Source organism: Diabrotica undecimpunctata, chromosome 6, assembly GCF_040954645.1.
Source record: "Diabrotica undecimpunctata isolate CICGRU chromosome 6, icDiaUnde3, whole genome shotgun sequence".
NCBI lineage: Eukaryota > Metazoa > Arthropoda > Insecta > Coleoptera > Chrysomelidae > Diabrotica > Diabrotica undecimpunctata.
Window position 1 is genome coordinate 159,734,645 of NC_092808.1, and position 18,072 is coordinate 159,752,716.

Sequence of the window (18,072 nt, forward strand, 5' to 3'; positions counted from 1 at the left end):
AAAACACACATTTTTGTGTTATTAGCGCCGAAAAATTAGGTTATTTCCTACTGTCACTACAGTAATAAAATTAAAAACAAAATTTACGGTTTTTTAAGATAATTTCCTGACACATAAATATTTTTCCGTCGCGATAATAGCGGAGAAACGCGAAAAAGTGCAAAAACACAATTTACCCGTGTTTCTTACTCCACATTTCGCAGTAATCGATCGTCCTGAAGCCAGTGGAACGTGATGGCTGGCCCGGTTGTTCACGACCGCATTTCTCTCGTACCTCATACCTCATCCCCATGGCTAATACCTCTCCCTCACGCCATGTCACTGCTACCGTGGTCCAGCACGTTCTACCTTATCGCTTCGACCTCTCCCGCTGCCTGTGCCTGCGACTGTGACTGTGCATTGTCATGTACAGCTTTGGAGAGTTATGCATATGAGTTTTCAGGTGCACGACACTTACAATAATATATGTACGGTGTTAGGTTGGAACAATTAGGAAATATACGTGGATAAAAATTATTCGTTAACATTTTAATTATTTCTGAACGTACACATAATATCTTTCCCTCCACTCTTTAATTTTGCCCAAAGTTCCAACTGTATTTTGGTCCTTTTATTTTATTTAAATTGAATATGAAAATGGAAAGAATAAATAAAGTCACGTGAAGAAGTACTCTAAAATAGTTTCCGACTACTCTCTAAACTGTAAAATTTTGTTTGATAATTGTATGATAAGCAACTTAAGTAGGTCCTGGAGCTTTTGATGTTCAAAAGCTCCAGATCTGTTAACTTGAATAAATAAAATAATATGTTTATTTTTTTTATTTTGCATTAACGTGTCTTAAATCTTTGGTCATTGACACGGAAGCAAAGGTTTAAAATAGTACCTACAGAGTTAAGATACAGAGTTTACAATAGTAAAGCATAACAATATTATGTAAATTATATTTTATTAAACAACTGTGTAGTCTTTAAGAAGTCTATTAGGCTCTTAAGTCGACTTGAACAGTTCAGAAGTTCTTTTAAACTGTAAGTTATATTGTTGGCAATGTGAGTGGCCTGGTAGTGTTGACATTCTGAGAGGATGTGCTTGATTGTAATAGGAATAAAGTTGCAGTGGAGCATAACTTTTGGTCTGTAGAGGGTATAAGATGATCGTGTGTCAAACATGTATATCCTATCCTCATTTTTCGTATTGGTATCTTCTCTTTTTTGTTTAGGGATGCTAGGGATAAATAGTTAACATTAGGTTATATTTCTCTGAGCTTTGTGTCTTTGGTGATCCAAAGTTCCTGCCACTTGCCTTGGATATTCCTTTTGAATTTTGATCTTATATCTTCTTGGAGCTGTAGGTTGTAGATAGGTAAGTTAGATGTAGATGCTTCTTTTGCAGCGCTGTCAGCCATCTCATTTCCTTGGATGCTGATATGAAAAGGCACACATATTATTGTTATTAAAGTCTCTCGGGAAGTGTGGAGATGGATCGATTCTAGCATTTTTGCACTAGGTGATGTTGATTGAAAATATTACATAACGAATGAATTGCGGATAAGGAATCAGTGCACAGAGCTCCACTTTGATGATTGTCAATAGGGAACTCAAGAACTTTTGAAATACTGAAGAGTTCTGCCTGCTGAAAACAAGCTACATTCGTTGGATATTCGGTATTGTCCTAATACTGTATCAACTGTAGTGACAGAACAGACAACTGCATCTGCTTTTTGGAATGCATCAGTATAAAGCAGCTTATCATAGTGGGATAAATTCACAATATCCTTGCAAGCTTGTCAAAAAATGATATTATTTGTTTGTTGCTTATTAAATTTACAGAGGGATGTATTTATAAAACGAGGTGTTCTAGACCATGGCGGGGATTCTGATTTTATAGATGCAATTCATTGAGATAATTTTGTGACTTGTCACAAGGATTGTAGGATCTGTGGGATTGAAAGTATACATTTGGGCGAGTTTACGAGTCCAGGTTTTGGCAAAGTCAGAAGATTAAATACAGGATTAGTTGATTAATATTTAAATGGGAATAAGCCACAATTAAAGGTTAAAATACATTTATTGACGTTTCAATTTCCACTAATGTTTGTATTTTGAGAACGATTTCCGAAGTGGAAATTGAAACGTCAATAAATGTATTTTAACCTTTAATTGTGGCTTATTCCCATTTAAATATTAATTAATTTAAAATGCCACAAAAAAATAGCTTCAGAACAATATTAAGAAACAGGATTAGTTGGATTCGACAAAATTCTGCTAGCATAAGAAAGGAGTAGTTGCTGCTTCTGAAGGTAAAGGAGTAGTTCCAGCTTCTGACTGGATCGAAATTCTCCTAATCATATTCAGAGAGCAATGTTGTAAATAGAGTTTAACGATTGTAATAGATTACTGGATGCGTACAAGTAAACTATACAACTATAGTCTAATTTGTATCGGATTATAGCTTGATATATTTTAAGTATTACACTTTCATCGGCATCCCATTGATGGTAGAACAATGTCTTTAACAAATTCATTCCGTTTAAACAGTTGTCTTTTATTTCATCGATATGACGACGCCAGGTGAGTTTGTTATCGACAGGTATAACTCTTTAAATATGCGTAAAAAGGGGGTAGTTCCCTAATGTTGGCTATATACTATATTAGTTGAAAAACTTGAACATCGAAGTAAAAACTTCTATTCCAAGAAGTATAATAACTGACCTAAACGAAAAAGAAGATACTTATGGAGATGTTTATTTTTATTTATTTATATCTGAGGCTTTTCTCTATAAACATAGCAAAGTTTTTGTTACTGAACTGTAAATTTTCTTGTGGAAAAAAAGTGAAAAATTCGATTTCTTTTTTTAATAAAAGCGTTGCTAAAAATTCTTTTAAAACAAAAAGAATAGCATGTATGTGCTATAACTCGCCGAACTTATGCACAATATCCAGATATCATATTTCGAACAGTTTCTTGATCTAGATGTAGTTCCCATTATTCCACGAGAACTTGCTCGACATGTTCGTTGCTGAAGATCGTTTAAGCGATTTCCGAGTGTCTCCCAAATATGTTCAATGGGATTCAAATCTGGACTCCCCGCTGGCCAATCCATAACCTGAACATGGTGGGTAGTTAAATAACTTTGCACTATTCTGGCCACGTGCGGTCATTCTGGACAAATTTTGGATCCATATCTTGAGCAGTTGGCTCTCGCATACCCATACTACTACTTTTTCGATTTATAACGTTCTCCACCTTTTCTGACTTCCAATCGCCACTTAGTCCGGTTGTTCCATAGGTCTTCTTCTATGGCCCTCTCTCTCAGTTCTCTATTTAATCCTTCGCTCCAACTTTTTCTCGGTCTACCTCGTTTTCTCTTTCCTTCTGGTTGCCATTTTAATATTTCTTTTGGTATTCTTTGTTCATCCATTCTTTGTATGTGTCCGAACCAGATAAGTTGTTTTGTTGTTAGGTCATCTGTGATTGTTCGTTTGATTCCCATTATTTCTCTAATGCGTTCGTTGGTCATCCTTTTTCTTCTAGATCTTCCTGCGGCTCTTATCCAAAAATCCATTTCCGTCGCTTTCAGCGTTGCTAGTTTTCTTTCTTTCAGTGGCCAAACCTCACAGCTGTATAAAGTGATACTTTTTACTATAGTCTCATATATCCTCTTTTTATTTTCTTTGCTGATGGATTGGTCCCATAAAATGCTGTTTAACATTGTGATGACTTTTGTTCCTGACGTATTTCTCTCTCTTATGGCTTTGTCTAATGTTCCATCTTGTGAAATAGTGATACCTAGATATTTGTAGTCACAACAGTGCTTTATCGTGGTGTTATCGTCTAATATGAGATCTTTTTGTTCTACTCCAATTCACAGATATAGGGTTTTCTTTTTATTTACTTCTAGACACCATATATCATACTCTTCAAATAATTTTCGTGCCATATAGTTTAAATCGTCATAATTTTGAGCTATTATTACTTGATCGTCTGCAAAGTTGAGCTTATAATACCATAGTGTTGGTGAGCGGTATCCCCTTTGTCCTGCATTTTTATTTCCATCTTTTTAAAACACTTTCGAGGTATATTTTTGCATACCCATGCGGATATAAAAATTTTACTTCGACTAGAGACATACTGCTTCCGGCTAATTATCCATTTACATCGGCATTATGCGGTATAATTTAATACTTTTAAGTGTGTTATCCACAATTTAAACCCAACCACTGTTTGGTTTTGCGGTTACTAACGCAAGTATTCCAAAAGTTTACTAAAGATGAACTGATAAGTTCGAAAACTCTCTGACATTTATTATTGTTGTGATATTTATTTAACTGCTGTCTTTATTCAAAGGTTCTTATTTTAATTTATTAAAAAGCACAATAATTTATATTAATTTATTTAAAGAATAATACATAATTTATATAGCCGAGCGTAACAGTTAAAACCGCGAGCGCGTCTTCAAAATCAACTGACTTCTTCCAAATAAAATGTCCTGTTATATACTCAGTACCGTTAGACTCGAAAAGTCGACGGCCCTCTCGACTAGACAGAGTGGCGAAATGGTCTCTCAAAACTGGTATATACATCGGATCGTGTCCAGAAGGTTCGAATCGTTGTTTTTATAACAAAGGGGGACCCATCGTGTGTCAGGTAGGCATTACCTGAATCGGATGATTCATCTACATCCTTCGTCGAAATTTCTACAACAAAACAGAATTAGTCATAATATTTAGTTATTTCAGGCCATGATAATTATCGTAACATTATAATATATTCGAATGTTTAATTTAATTTTTTAATTAAATGTTATACCACAACAAAACTTTTTACTTCGATGTTCGAGTTTTTTTTAAATATGTGAATTTTATGTGAAAATTGGACAGAAGCAACAATAATTCATAGACCTGCTGTATATTCCGATTCTGTCCGTTCGCTGGACGTCGGGCGTCGTGGCGACGTTGCTACGTCAAATGAATTCTGAGGGTTCTCCTTTTGTCCTACTCCTGATTTGAGAGACTGGCTGCTTTATTACAGGATTCATTTCTGCGAAATGAGAGATTTGGGGATTAGATTGTGTAGTTGGATGAGAATAATGAAGACTAGGATAAAAGGAGATATACTAGACGAAAAGAAGGATCTTGAAGTAAAGCGCGCGGTGACGTTCGGTATTGGGCGGCTTACATTTTTAAATGAAAGATTGTTGTGAAGAAAAAAATAAGATTTTTGGAACTTTCGGAATTTGTAAGGATATGTAAATTTGAATTTTTCTATATATATATATATATTTTAGTCAGAAATTGAAATATTAACAAAATAGGTAGCGGCATAATGTTGAATTTGGTAAAGAAAGGTAGGCAGTGTTCTAGATAACTAACCTCTGCTAAAATCTTAATAGCTTTCTTTTGCACTCTAAAAATTTGAAGTGCATTTGTTGAATTGTCCGATATGATTAGTCCATAGTTTAGGTGAAAGTGAAATAAACAAAAACATGCCATTTTTAGTGTTTCAAAGCTAACAACTCTGGCTAGTTGGCGAATAACAGATAATAAACTTAATAGCTTTTTCTTTAGTTGTGAGATATAAGCCGACCAGTTCAGTCGATTATCTATGGTTATTCCCAATAGTTTACCAATCTCTTTGTTATCTAGATTAATATGTAAATTACTTCCAGATATAACCAAATTTTACGTTTTATCAGAGTTACGTTTTAGTTTGTTTGCAGCAAACCATGTGCTAGATTTTGTAGAAACTTTCTCATAAGACATTTTTAAAATATCATTTTTTTTCCTGATATAACGTATGTCGTATCAACTGCGAATTGTACGGATTTGTACGGAGATATGAATTTAGACAAATCGTTGACATAAATAATAAACAAAAGAGGTCCTAAGACCGAACTCTGTGGGACTCCATGTTTTACTGATAGAAAATCGGAGAGATGACCTTTAGACACTACCGCCTGGTGTCTGCCACATAGATTAGAAGTTATAAGTTTTAGAGGGATACCTCTGATTTCATAGTAATTTAATTTGTGTAGCGAAATGTTATGTGAAACATAGTCAAAAGCCTTCGACAAGTCACACAGAGAAATTGTTATGTGATTGCCTCGTTTAAGCCCCTCAATCACCTCACTTACAACATTAAATACCGCGTTTATAAAACTGTTGTTTGATAACCTTTTCAATCACTTTCCCAAAAGTAGATATAATGCTTATGGGTCTATAATAATTGTCAGTTTTTAAGAAATCACCTTTTTTGTAGATAAGTAGTAATTTTGAGTATTTTAGTATATCCGGAAATACTTCAGTTGATAGAAGTAAATTAATAAGATAAGTGAAAGGTGTTAAAACTATTTGATAAGATTCTTTAAAAATTTTGCTATTAATTTCGTGAACGTCCCTACAATTAGAATTACTAAAAGACTATTATTTGAGAGACGTCTTCTTCCACAACGGGACGAAAAAAAAGGACTTACTCGGAGCAGGATAATTTCTATAATTGAAGAGGACATCGACATTAATAGTTGGAAGAGGTGTAATTATATTCTCTGCAATTTATTATTAAACCATCCAATTAATTCATTATTAAACCATTGTAACTGTGATTTTTCAGCAGGTTGTAGTACTTTTTTAGTGGAAAATGCTTTAATAGTAATTTCTTATAAGTTTCGGTAAGAAAGACTGTCAAAAAAATCAGGATCATTATTAATATCATAGAAAAAGTACATCTTTTTACTAGATAGCGCTTTTAAGCTTCTGTAAACCAGCAGAACTAATAAACCGTTGAAATGTTTGATTAGTGTCAACAACTTTATGCTCAGCGTCATTTAATAAAAATTAAGCTCCATATAGAATTTGTAGATATTTTTAGAAAAATTTGTCATAATGTTGTCGATGCAACTACTGGGCTGGAATGTGATTCTAGTATAATCGTTTATACATTGTTACTTTTCGACCAAAAGTTGAATAGATTTTGAATATCAAAAGAAGTGCCAGATTCAATTTTAAAATTTATATTATAATCACCAAGTATGATCAGTTTGTCTGCTTTACTAAGCAAGGACGTTATAACATTCTATAAATTCACCAAAAAAAGTCAAAGTACCCTTATCCGATCTGTATACAGTTAAAATATTGGTTTTTATTAAAGGTACATAAATTGCCCAAAACTCTGAACATTTTTCCACATTATATTCATTTAGATTAAGAAGAGGTTACATAAGATTTTCTTTTACATAAATTGCAACTCAACTTGTCATTTGATGCTTTCAAATTCAAAAGATAAAACTTATTGTTATCCCTGATATATATATATATATATATATATATATATATATATATATATATTATATATATATATATATATATATATATATATATTATATATATATATATATATATATATATATATATATATATATATATATATATATATATATATATTATTATGATTGTTTATTTTGACTTTAATATTAGTTTATTGAGCTAATAAAAAGGAATTATAACTTATTTGTTATCAAAAGTAAAATAATCCTTATATTACCTGTGTTCGATGGATTCAAAAGATTTTCTAGTTGTCTTTTATCGGGGTAGAGAAGAAAGGATAAGAATACAAATATATTATATTACAAAGATTTACGTTTCTTTATTTTATATGAAAGAATAAAACAATTATTAAATTCTGTCGTTATCTTATCAATCAGCATACAAGAAAATAAATCAAATTATTATGATAATAAGATTATAAAACTACATACATTTATATTACGTGAAAACCAATTTTACTTAAAATTTTCTTTACTTGAAACAAAAAACAACAAAACTTTAAACTTTTGATTAGCCTAACAAAACCTCAGTTCTTAAATTTAAATGCTAATGACCATGATGTCAAACCGATCCTTCACAGATATAAAATTCAGTTGTACAAACACTTACAGCTTATTTTCTTCTTGAGTTGTATGTTGGAACATACCCAGAAAAGTCCAGTCTCCTCAACGATGTGATCTCTCCTCTTTGGCACCTCGGCTCCTTCTTAACGTCTCTGCAAACCTCCTGCAGACTACACAAAAAACACCTGATTCACTTCTCCAAACTCAGCTACTTATTTATGACACCAGGACCTCCTTTTGTCAACTTGATGCCGTAAGAATACTTTCACATATACTTTATAAAATGCCCACGGTAGATACAAGGACCTCTTTTAATCTACTTGTTATCTCCTTCTGCAAACTATTCACTTCTTTTCGTTACGCCGGTATCCAAACTCACGAACCACACCCTATCTTGAGACAAACGACTGTTTCCTTTCGATGACCAAAATATAACTAACTCCTCCGGTCTCCTGATCGGCTCACAAATTCCCATTTAAAAACGACCGTCCAATCAAAAGCTCAAATTGTGTTTACCATGATTTTGGAAAAGCCTAATTTCGGTTTCAGAGAAAAACTAAATAGCTTACTTTAAAATTGGTTTTGTCAATACACAATTTATACATATTTCAAAAGATTAGAATATGGTCATTTAATACTCGATTATACAAACAATGAAAAGATTAACTTACAGGTAAAATGTCTTCTAATTCTAAACAAAGGTTTTTTGATAATTTTGTTTGAAACGGAAAAAAATTTCTATTCTTATCTACACTAAATCTTATCTTAAATTACTATATACATTTTGTTTATAATGATAAAATTTTATTCCGATGGATCTTTTTATTTATTTTTCTTTGGTTGGGAAAGAAGAAACATAACAATATATATATATATATATATATATATATATATATATATATATATATTAAACTTAGAGCTAAGATTAATATTATTATAAAAATTAATATTAAACTCACCAGTCTTCCGGGTTGAACCGCGTCGATATCCATTTTGCCGAGCTTTCGACATCCTCTCTGATGTCTTAGTGAACTAGTGAGTGAACTAGAAGTGACTAGTGAGTGTAGTAGTGTCTGGGGGCTCGGGAGACTGAGATCTCGGAAGCCCTGAAGAAGACATCAGAGAGGATGTCGAAAGCTCGGCAAAATGGATATCGACGCGGTTCAACCCGGAAGACTGGTGAGTTTAATATTAATTTTTATAATAATATTAATCTTAGCTCTAAGTTTAATTGTACTAACCGCGGAAATCTTTCCGAACATATATATATATATATATATATATATATATATATATATATATATATATATATATATATATATATATATATATATATATGTGCATTTGTATCCTTCTTGCCTCCGTATATACAACAGACGTCCCTCGCTCCACCAAAACTAGAGGTAGTGTGTGCACATATAATGCATCATTAACCTTATTTTGATGTATATTATAAAGGCAAAGAAAGAGGGGTAATTATTTATTAACCTAATTTTATACAATTATTTTATTTGTGTAGTTCTTGTTTGCCTCCATACAGTGAACGTACTCTATGGACTCATTTGCATATTTTATATGATGTTGCAAGTGCGGTTCCACCTCCGTAGATGTTGCCAAATTGATCGTGTTATTATAGTGATCGCGAAATATGATTCATACTTCTTATACTTATACTTTTTCGTATTTCTAGATTGAAATTTATTTGCCCTTTTTCATTTAGTCTTTTTATTATGTACTGTACAGTTGTTAGGTTTCTGTTCTGTTTTTGTTGTATTTTACCTTCTGTGATATTTTTTAATAGTATTGGTATTGATAAAGATTATTAATGCGTAATCGCTTTCCTCCGGTGGTTTCCCGAGTTCTATGACTTTTTTTCGGCGATTAACAAGCTGGTCGTACTCTGTCTCATTTCTCAGTATAGTACGATTATACACATTATACAGTTTACCTATTTTAGAAATTCGTTTTGCTTTGTGTATAAATATATGTGGTTGTGGTATACATGATCTATTCTGACTTTTATAAATATGTCAGAACTGCCAGGATTAAAAAGGTAAGTTTAAAAATATCTAATTTTAATTTAGACTATAATTTCAATTATTATTACATTATTGTCTTCAGTAAATCAAACAATGATGTTATGGCCAAGGTACCTCGAACAAGAGGGAGGATTTTATTGGAACTTGCTAACGAGTTACAGGAAAATAAAGAAGGTGAGTTATTTTTTCCCAAAAAATTAATAAACGCGGCCAACAATCCCAATCATTTTAACATTAACAGTGTAAACATTTTTCCAAAAATATAATTAGTTTTCTACTTCTTTTATGTTTAGTTAATTAGTATGCCTTTGTAGTACAATCGTATTTTAATCAACGGTACAATTTATACAGTGGCTCACAGTAAATATGATCATTCGTTTAAAATATGTTTATTGCGAAAAATATCTACATTTAAAATTAATAAACTCAATGTTGCAACACAACTTTTAACATAAATAATATGAAAATAAATTAAACAAAAGTCTTCCAACTAAAGAAATTTTAAAAAATTAGTGTGGGTATTTGTTAATACTAATGCTCACAATAAAAATCGCCAATCTCCACTTCATTACCATAATTTAACAGTAGGTAAAATTTTTATAAACGTCTTGTTAGTACTTGGGAGATAATACCTCCTTTGAGCTCGGTTGGAATTGATTTCACTAATTTTTTACTCCATTTTTCTAGAAGAGAAGTTTTAAGATCTTCTTTATTGTGAATATCATGTTTACGGATCTGAACTCAATAAGGAAAACTAAATTACAGAATCAAATTACTAATTGCATTTAAGTCAGCTGATTATCTCGGTGTTTGAATTACCTTCGGTCAGTTACATAATAGCCATTATTTAACAATTTGTGCGGAAGCTTTGAATCGTTATCATTGTAGAAGACAAAAGTATCTACAATACCTAACTTCTCAACGCTTTTATTTAAATTTGTTTTCAATCTATTATGATAAAATTTGCTTTCGTCAAGAAAGAGTACATGATTGAAGAAGGAAAATCTTTTGCAAGATGGTTCTTGGTAAATTCTGTTAATTTTTGCGTTATTTTGGCTGTCGTAAGATTAGGTATTTACTAGCTATTCTACTATGAAAGTTATTCTTTCGTAATGTCCGTTGTATGTTTTATCTTGTTACAGCACTTTTGTACTTCAATAGTACGCAGTTCTTGAACCATTTTTTATTTTTATTAAAAATAAATCTTTCTTCTCTTATACTTAACGTTTTCGTATTTCTAGCTTAAAATTTATTTGCGACGCTGGTTTCTTGTTTCCATTTTTTTATTATGTTGCACAGTTGTTCGGCTTCTACCCTCTTCTAAACATTCATATTTAATGATGACGTCTACACTATTTGCAGTTATAAAACACTTTTAATTACTAACTACAAAACAAATAAATGAAATAGTATCGACTAAACCTCTTTTGTTTAGGGGAATTCTCCGATATTCGGATTATGACGATGTTTGTTATTATGTATTAGAATTAACAAATATTTTATTTTTTAAATTTAGTGTAGTCGAGATGACTTTTTGTTTAATTCCTTTTCATATTATTTACGTTAAAAGCTGTGTTCCAACATCGAATTTATTAATTTTTTAATGTTCTTATTGCACGTACTATATTTTTCACAATAAATATATTTATTTATCTTAACGATATCTATATTATTGACGAAGTTACCCTCGCAAACACAATAATAATTATTAGTTTTGAATATTACAAGACTGTAGTAAATGACTGAGTTAAAATACGTTAATATTTTTGGATGTAGATACGAATACCATTATTACAAATCAAGAGCCCGAGCCAGAATATTCTGCTGATAGAAAAAATAATGTGCTGGTAAGATTGTTAAAATTCCTTATTTTGCAATAATGTTATACAGTATTGTACAAAATAAGGAATAAATTCGTTATTTCTTAAGCCTGCGAATTATGATAGTAGGAGTCGTATAATAGCTCATTTGCAAGGTAATTAAGTTCTCTATTCTGTAATATAAACGTCAACATAATGATTTATACAGGATGTCCAATTTTTTTTAATTAAATTAATTTGGACACCCTGTACAAATAATTATGATAATGTTTATACTACTCGATAAAGAATTGAATAACCTTGCAACTGAGTTAGCACATGACCCCTATTTTCATTTAAAAAATCATCGATTACGTCATCACGCCCAGGTGGGTCACGTCATTAGTATGGTATGTATATGTCAAAAAATCATAATTTAAAAATAAACGTCGACCTGTTTCAGGATTTTTCGTTACAGTCGCCGGCTTACGAAATAACGAATTTATTCCTTTCATTTGCACCATACTGTATAATCAAAAACAGTCTTGTTACACTTATTGTTGACGAGATAATTACGCTTAATTTGTAGGAGTGGGTGAAGTCAAATAAATTTAACGTCTACGAAAATGATGATCCCCAAAACAGTCATTCTGATTCCGATAACAGCACTGACGAATACAATCAATCTCACATATCCAAGTCTTATGTTTCCGATTCCGTTGATTTAGATTCTGATGTTAGCTCAAATATTTTGATAATTCAGGAACCAATAGTCGTTAATAGGAGAAATACTGCTGCACTAGATGAATATGTAAGTGAGCATTAAAAAAATAGTATACATTTTATTCAAGTTGCGTTTAAGAAAGTTATCTGGGATTTACCTATCATCCCTTTAATTTTAGAAAGAAAAAATTTCGAATAAAAGGAACAAGAAAAGGACTGTTTGCAAATTTTGTAAGAATAATGTAACTAATTTTGAACGACATCTAGTTAGACATCATTCTGACAAAAAAGAGGTGAAAGATCTCTCAAATTATTCAACAAGGTCGAAGGAAGACAAAAATATACGAAGATAAATTTTATCTCTATTGCGATATGAAACTCAATTTGAGGCATTTATACAGAATGACAAAATAGATTCTAATCGATTACCCTGCGTTTATTGTAAGCGTATAGTTGCTGTAAATTACTTACGTCGCCATTACAAAACGTGTGCTACCAAACCCATAAATGAAACTGGCCATAAAATTCAGCATCGTGCTCAATCTCAAACTCTAGTTGCTTGTGCTGATCTTTCTATAAATACAGCAGCTACTTTAAGGCTTAAAAATGAAGTATTTGCAAAAATGAAAGCAGACCAAATATCATTAGTTGCAAAAAGAGACCCATTAGTTCGACATTTTGGGGAAAACTACTTAAAAAAACATAAGCGCGCTCAAATATCGATCGCTTGCTCTAATAAAATGAGGGAATGCTCTAGATTACTAATTGAAATGCGCCGACATACCGAGAAGAAAAATTTACCTTTTTTTGACATATTAAACCCTATGCTCTTTGATACCGTTGTAGCAAGTGCAAGACTAATCAGCGGTTACAACGAGGAAACTAAAATCTATAAAGCTCCAAGTTTGGCCATGCATTTGGGAACTACACTAAAGCAAATATGTGATTTGTGTAGTCATTTGTTAATGAAAGATCACCCCGATATTTTGTGTAACGATAAAGACGCAAAACTAAAAGAATTGAAGAGATTTAAGTTGTTAGTGAATAGTCAGTGGAGTTTTGAAATATCGTCATTAGCTGTGAAAGATCTTGCGGAAAAAAAGTGGAATAAACCAGTTTTATTACCTCTGACAAAAGATATAATAAAATTTAGAAATCACGTTGTAAACTGCGCAGAAACTAATTTTGAACTCTTACAGCAAGATTGGACAAATCAACAAGCTTTTAAGAAAGTAGTTGATTCTGCATTATCACTAACTATTCTGTTTAATAGAAGGAGGATAGGAGATGTTCAGTATGTAACTATAGATTCATATTTAAAAAATTTCGCATGTGTTGACCAAACAGAGTACTTAGAGCAACTAACTGAATCTGAGAAGCTTTTATCAAATACATACAAGAGAGTTGTAGCTGGCGGAAAAGGTAGTAGACCCATTATTATACTCTTTCCAAAAAATGTACAAGCATATATCGACTTAACACTGCAAATTAGAAACGAAACCAACATGCTATCTAAGGAAAATCAGTATCTGTTTTCTTATCCTAGCTCTAAATCTCAGTGGGTTAGAGCAGATATCGTCATCAAAAAATTTGCGAATGCAAGTGGCGCAGAAAATCCTGTAGCACTGACGTCTAATCGCTTACGTAAACAAATAGCAACAGTAATGCAACTAATTAATTTATCGAAAGAAGAATACGCTCATTTTGCACAATTTATGGGACACACCGAAAAGACGCACAGGGAATATTACGAGTAAGTTATATTATTGATATATATCATTGAAAATGCTCAACAACTAATTAAAAAAAAATTAATTTGTTAAATTTTTTGCTACTACTAATTAATACTTAAAAATTTTTTTATTCAAATAAATCATTTGTAAATAATAGCGGATTTTCATTAGAATTTTCATTCAAAGTAAAATATGAAGCAAAATACCGAGGTGCAAAAAAGTTAACAGCAGAATTGTACAATAATCACAACGACAATAATTTGAGTGACAGTTCGTGTCGTATGCGTTTTGTCAGATAACATAGAAATAGCAGTAATAAAAGTAGTTTTAGACTACGTAGTACTCTGAATAGAAATTCTAACATCCGATATAAGGTAAACATTATTTTTAATAATTTTTTCCTCTAGTCTGAATTACGTCATTGAAAAATTTGTAATGATTTTTTTTCTTGTTACTTGCTTGCAGAATAACGCAGGGCGCTTACCAAATGGCAAAGATGTCAAAAATACTTGTGTTATTCGATAAGGGTCAGGGCCTTCAATACAAGGCAAAGTCTTTAGAAGATATTGATATTGATCCTACCAAGGATTTGGTCGAACCATGTGATAATTTCGATGATGACAGTCTATCTGAGCCACCAAACGATCGACCAGATAATTATGTTTGTGAAGACAGTGAAGTATTGGACAGGGACAATAGCGATAACGAGACAACAACTAAGCAGAAAAAGCATAAGAAGAAAGATTGCAGTACTTCAGGTATGATTAAAAAGAAGGCGAAGAATATCAAAATACGTTGGACAGAAAAACAGAAAAAATGTGTTAAGTCATATTTTAAAGGTCATATTCAAAATAAAATTGCACCAAAAAAAGAGGAATGTCAAACATTAATTGATGAACAACCCATCCTATTAAAAAATTTAGATTGGGTTAAAGTAAAAACTTTTGTTTATAATAGCTATAGAAATACAGTGTTTTAGGCGTTTGCGGTAGCTTAGGTACTTATTCTACATTACTGAATGTTCTATTTTTTTACTTTTATAGTAGTTTTAATATTAGGCACTAGATTACTTTTTAAATGTTATAGTTTTATATTTTGTAAGCTCTATTACAATTAATTTCTTTAATGTTTAAATAAAGTTGTTAAATTTACATTATGGTTTTTAATCTTAGCACCGATAGAAAATAGACCATATATGTCAACCTAGCAAGGAATCTTCGAAGTAGTAAATAGTTTCATATGCCTGGGGTCTCTAATAACAAACGAGGAGGATGTAACAAAGAGATACGTAGAAGGTTGACTATTGCAAGAACAGCTATGATGAAACTGGTAACAATTTAGAAAAATTCAACCATAACAATACACAAAAAACTACGGCTGCTAAGGGCACTCATTTTTCACATAGCTACATATACATCCGAAACGTGGACCTTGAACTAAGCGGATAGAAAAAAAATAGATGCTTATGAAATGTAGGATACCGCGGTATGTTAAGAATATCTTGGGATGATCATCGAACTAATGTATCGATGCTAAAATAACTCAAACAGTAAAAGATATATTGCTTAAACAAATACAACAGAGATATTTGGAGTATTTTGGACAATTTGCTAGAAGAACAGGCACGATGGAAAAACTTATAATCGGGGGCAGAGTTAAAGGGAAAAAATCTTGGAGAAGATCTCCAAACCGTCGGGTGGATCAAACTGATTAACCAAGAGTTACATGACGCCGAAGAACTAGCCCAGGACCGGAAAGGATGGAAAGAAATCATAAAAAAAACTATAAAATCCTGATGATGTCACCAAATCCCAAAAGGGATTGGGAAGGATGAGCAAGGGAGCTCGCATATTTATTCACAACGTAAAATTTTGTCAGGTCAGAGAGGTACGTGTAGCAAACACTTTTGCCACAAGTTGTGCGTGCCGATGCTTTTAGATAAACCCAAAAACGTACCGAAGTTTAAAAAAACTGTACGCATAATATGAGCAACATTAACATCAAAATAAAGGAATAAGAATAAGAACAATGTTAATAAAACATAAAATTGTAAGTTACGTTTATTACAATAAAAGTATGCTTCATAATAATGTAGGTGCTATTACTATTGAAAGCAATGTACGCGTAAAAAATGTTAAATCTTGTCCTTTTAGACTTTCTAATTTAAATCACGGGCTTACACTTTTTCCTCTAAATCTAACTTACACGATTTTATAAATAGATAAAATAGATACCTACTTAGGATCTGATAAATTTAAGATTACCCCGTAACAATACCTATTTAGTCAAATGCATACTTGCATGACAATTTCTATCGCGGTTCTCAAAAGTGAAACAATAAATATTAGCGTTTCAGTTTCTTATGACTATTCATAATAATTATTGTATATCAGGTCCCGACTACATTACGCGATTAAATTATTGCGATGTTGCCACCGCTAAGAGGCGAAGTGAACCGCTGAACATAGCGTGTATATCGGAGGCGGCGTCTACCTTTGGCTAACGACAGAGTATACACGTGTAACAAGCTGCGCCTCTGACGCCAGATACGGTACACTAAAATGTATATCGAGAGATGATTTTGACTCGATTTTGCCTCTAGTTAAAAAATTGTCAAACGCCTTATACAGACGAGTTAGCAACTAAATGCACAAGAAACATGAGTGTACGTGTTCGCCTCCGATTTCGGAGGCGAACCCGTAAAATCGGAGGCAAACTCGAACTAAGGATATAGCAATCGGAGGTGTATGGGTAGCAAATGCATATATATATATATATATATATATATATATATATATATATATATATATATATGTAAAAGATATAATCTTTTAGCGAAAGCCGCTATCGCTTTATTAAATTAAATGGCCAAATATATGGCCTAGGAGGACAAATTCGTTAAACTTCCCGTGCTCGAATCGGTATCAATAAAGTGTTATGATCATTTCGGCCTAGCCCAGCCTCATCAGACACTTTGGGCTGATACAAATTCAAACTCGGAAAGTCCAACGAATGTCTCCCAAAACTTCACTACAACAGTAGTTAGCTACAAAGGCGCCACCTGCTTTGGCGGCCGTGAACGAAAACGATATGATAATAGATAATATTATCATATCGTTTTCGTTCACGGCCGCCAAAGCAGGTGGCGCCTTTGTAGCTAACTACTGTTGTAGTGAAGTTTTGGGAGACATTCGTTGGACTTTCCGAGTTTGAATTTGTATCAGCCCAAAGTGTCTGATGAGGCTGGGCTAGGCCGAAATGATCATAACACTTTATTGATACCGATTCGAGCACGGGAAGTTTAACGAATTTGTCCTCCTAGGCCATATATTTGGCCATTTAATTTAATAAAGCGATAGCGGCTTTCGCTAAAAGATTATATCTTTTACACATTTCGCATAGCGCAGAGGACAGAAAACGATATTATCATATCGTTTTCGTTCACGGCCGCCAAAGCAGGTGGCGCCTTTGTAGCTAACTACTGTTGTAGTGAAGTTTTGGGAGACATTCGTTGGACTTTCCGAGTTTGAATTTGTATCAGCCCAAAGTGTCTGATGAGGCTGGGCTAGGCCGAAATGATCATAACACTTTATTGATACCGATTCGAGCACGGGAAGTTTAACGAATTTGTCCTCCTAGGCCATATATTTGGCCATTTAATATATATATATATATATATATATATATATATATATATATATATATATATATATATATACGTAATATATATATATATATATATATATATATATATATACGTACACCTTCATGAGATTTGACCGTCCTACAGAATCTAGTAACCATCTTCTAGAGAAAACATATAGTTTGTGTATCGTCAGATACAAGCCAGTACTCATCAAGACATAAACAATCAGCTAAAATATCATTGAGTAGT

At 32.3% G+C, this 18,072-nt stretch overlaps 2 protein-coding genes and 1 long non-coding RNA gene across 3 annotated transcripts in view; all 3 read left to right on the forward strand.

Annotated features, from left to right (window-relative positions):
• The window catches only part of Csgalnact (Chondroitin sulfate N-acetylgalactosaminyltransferase), a 525,789-nt gene that overhangs the window by 44,496 nt on the left and 463,221 nt on the right, over nucleotides 1-18,072 (forward strand). The window lies entirely within an intron of this gene.
• On the forward strand, nucleotides 11,727-13,096 carry LOC140442940 (uncharacterized). The gene is made up of 3 exons (XR_011951178.1): nucleotides 11,727-11,769; nucleotides 12,311-12,532; nucleotides 12,624-13,096. It is a non-coding gene; the product is annotated as an uncharacterized lncRNA (long non-coding RNA).
• On the forward strand, nucleotides 13,157-16,680 carry LOC140444690 (uncharacterized). Its single transcript, XM_072536453.1, has 3 exons — nucleotides 13,157-14,197; nucleotides 14,643-14,935; nucleotides 16,571-16,680. The coding sequence occupies exons 1-3, from the start codon at nucleotides 13,185-13,187 to the stop codon at nucleotides 16,678-16,680; spliced, it is 1,416 nt and encodes a 471-aa protein (XP_072392554.1). The 5' UTR covers nucleotides 13,157-13,184.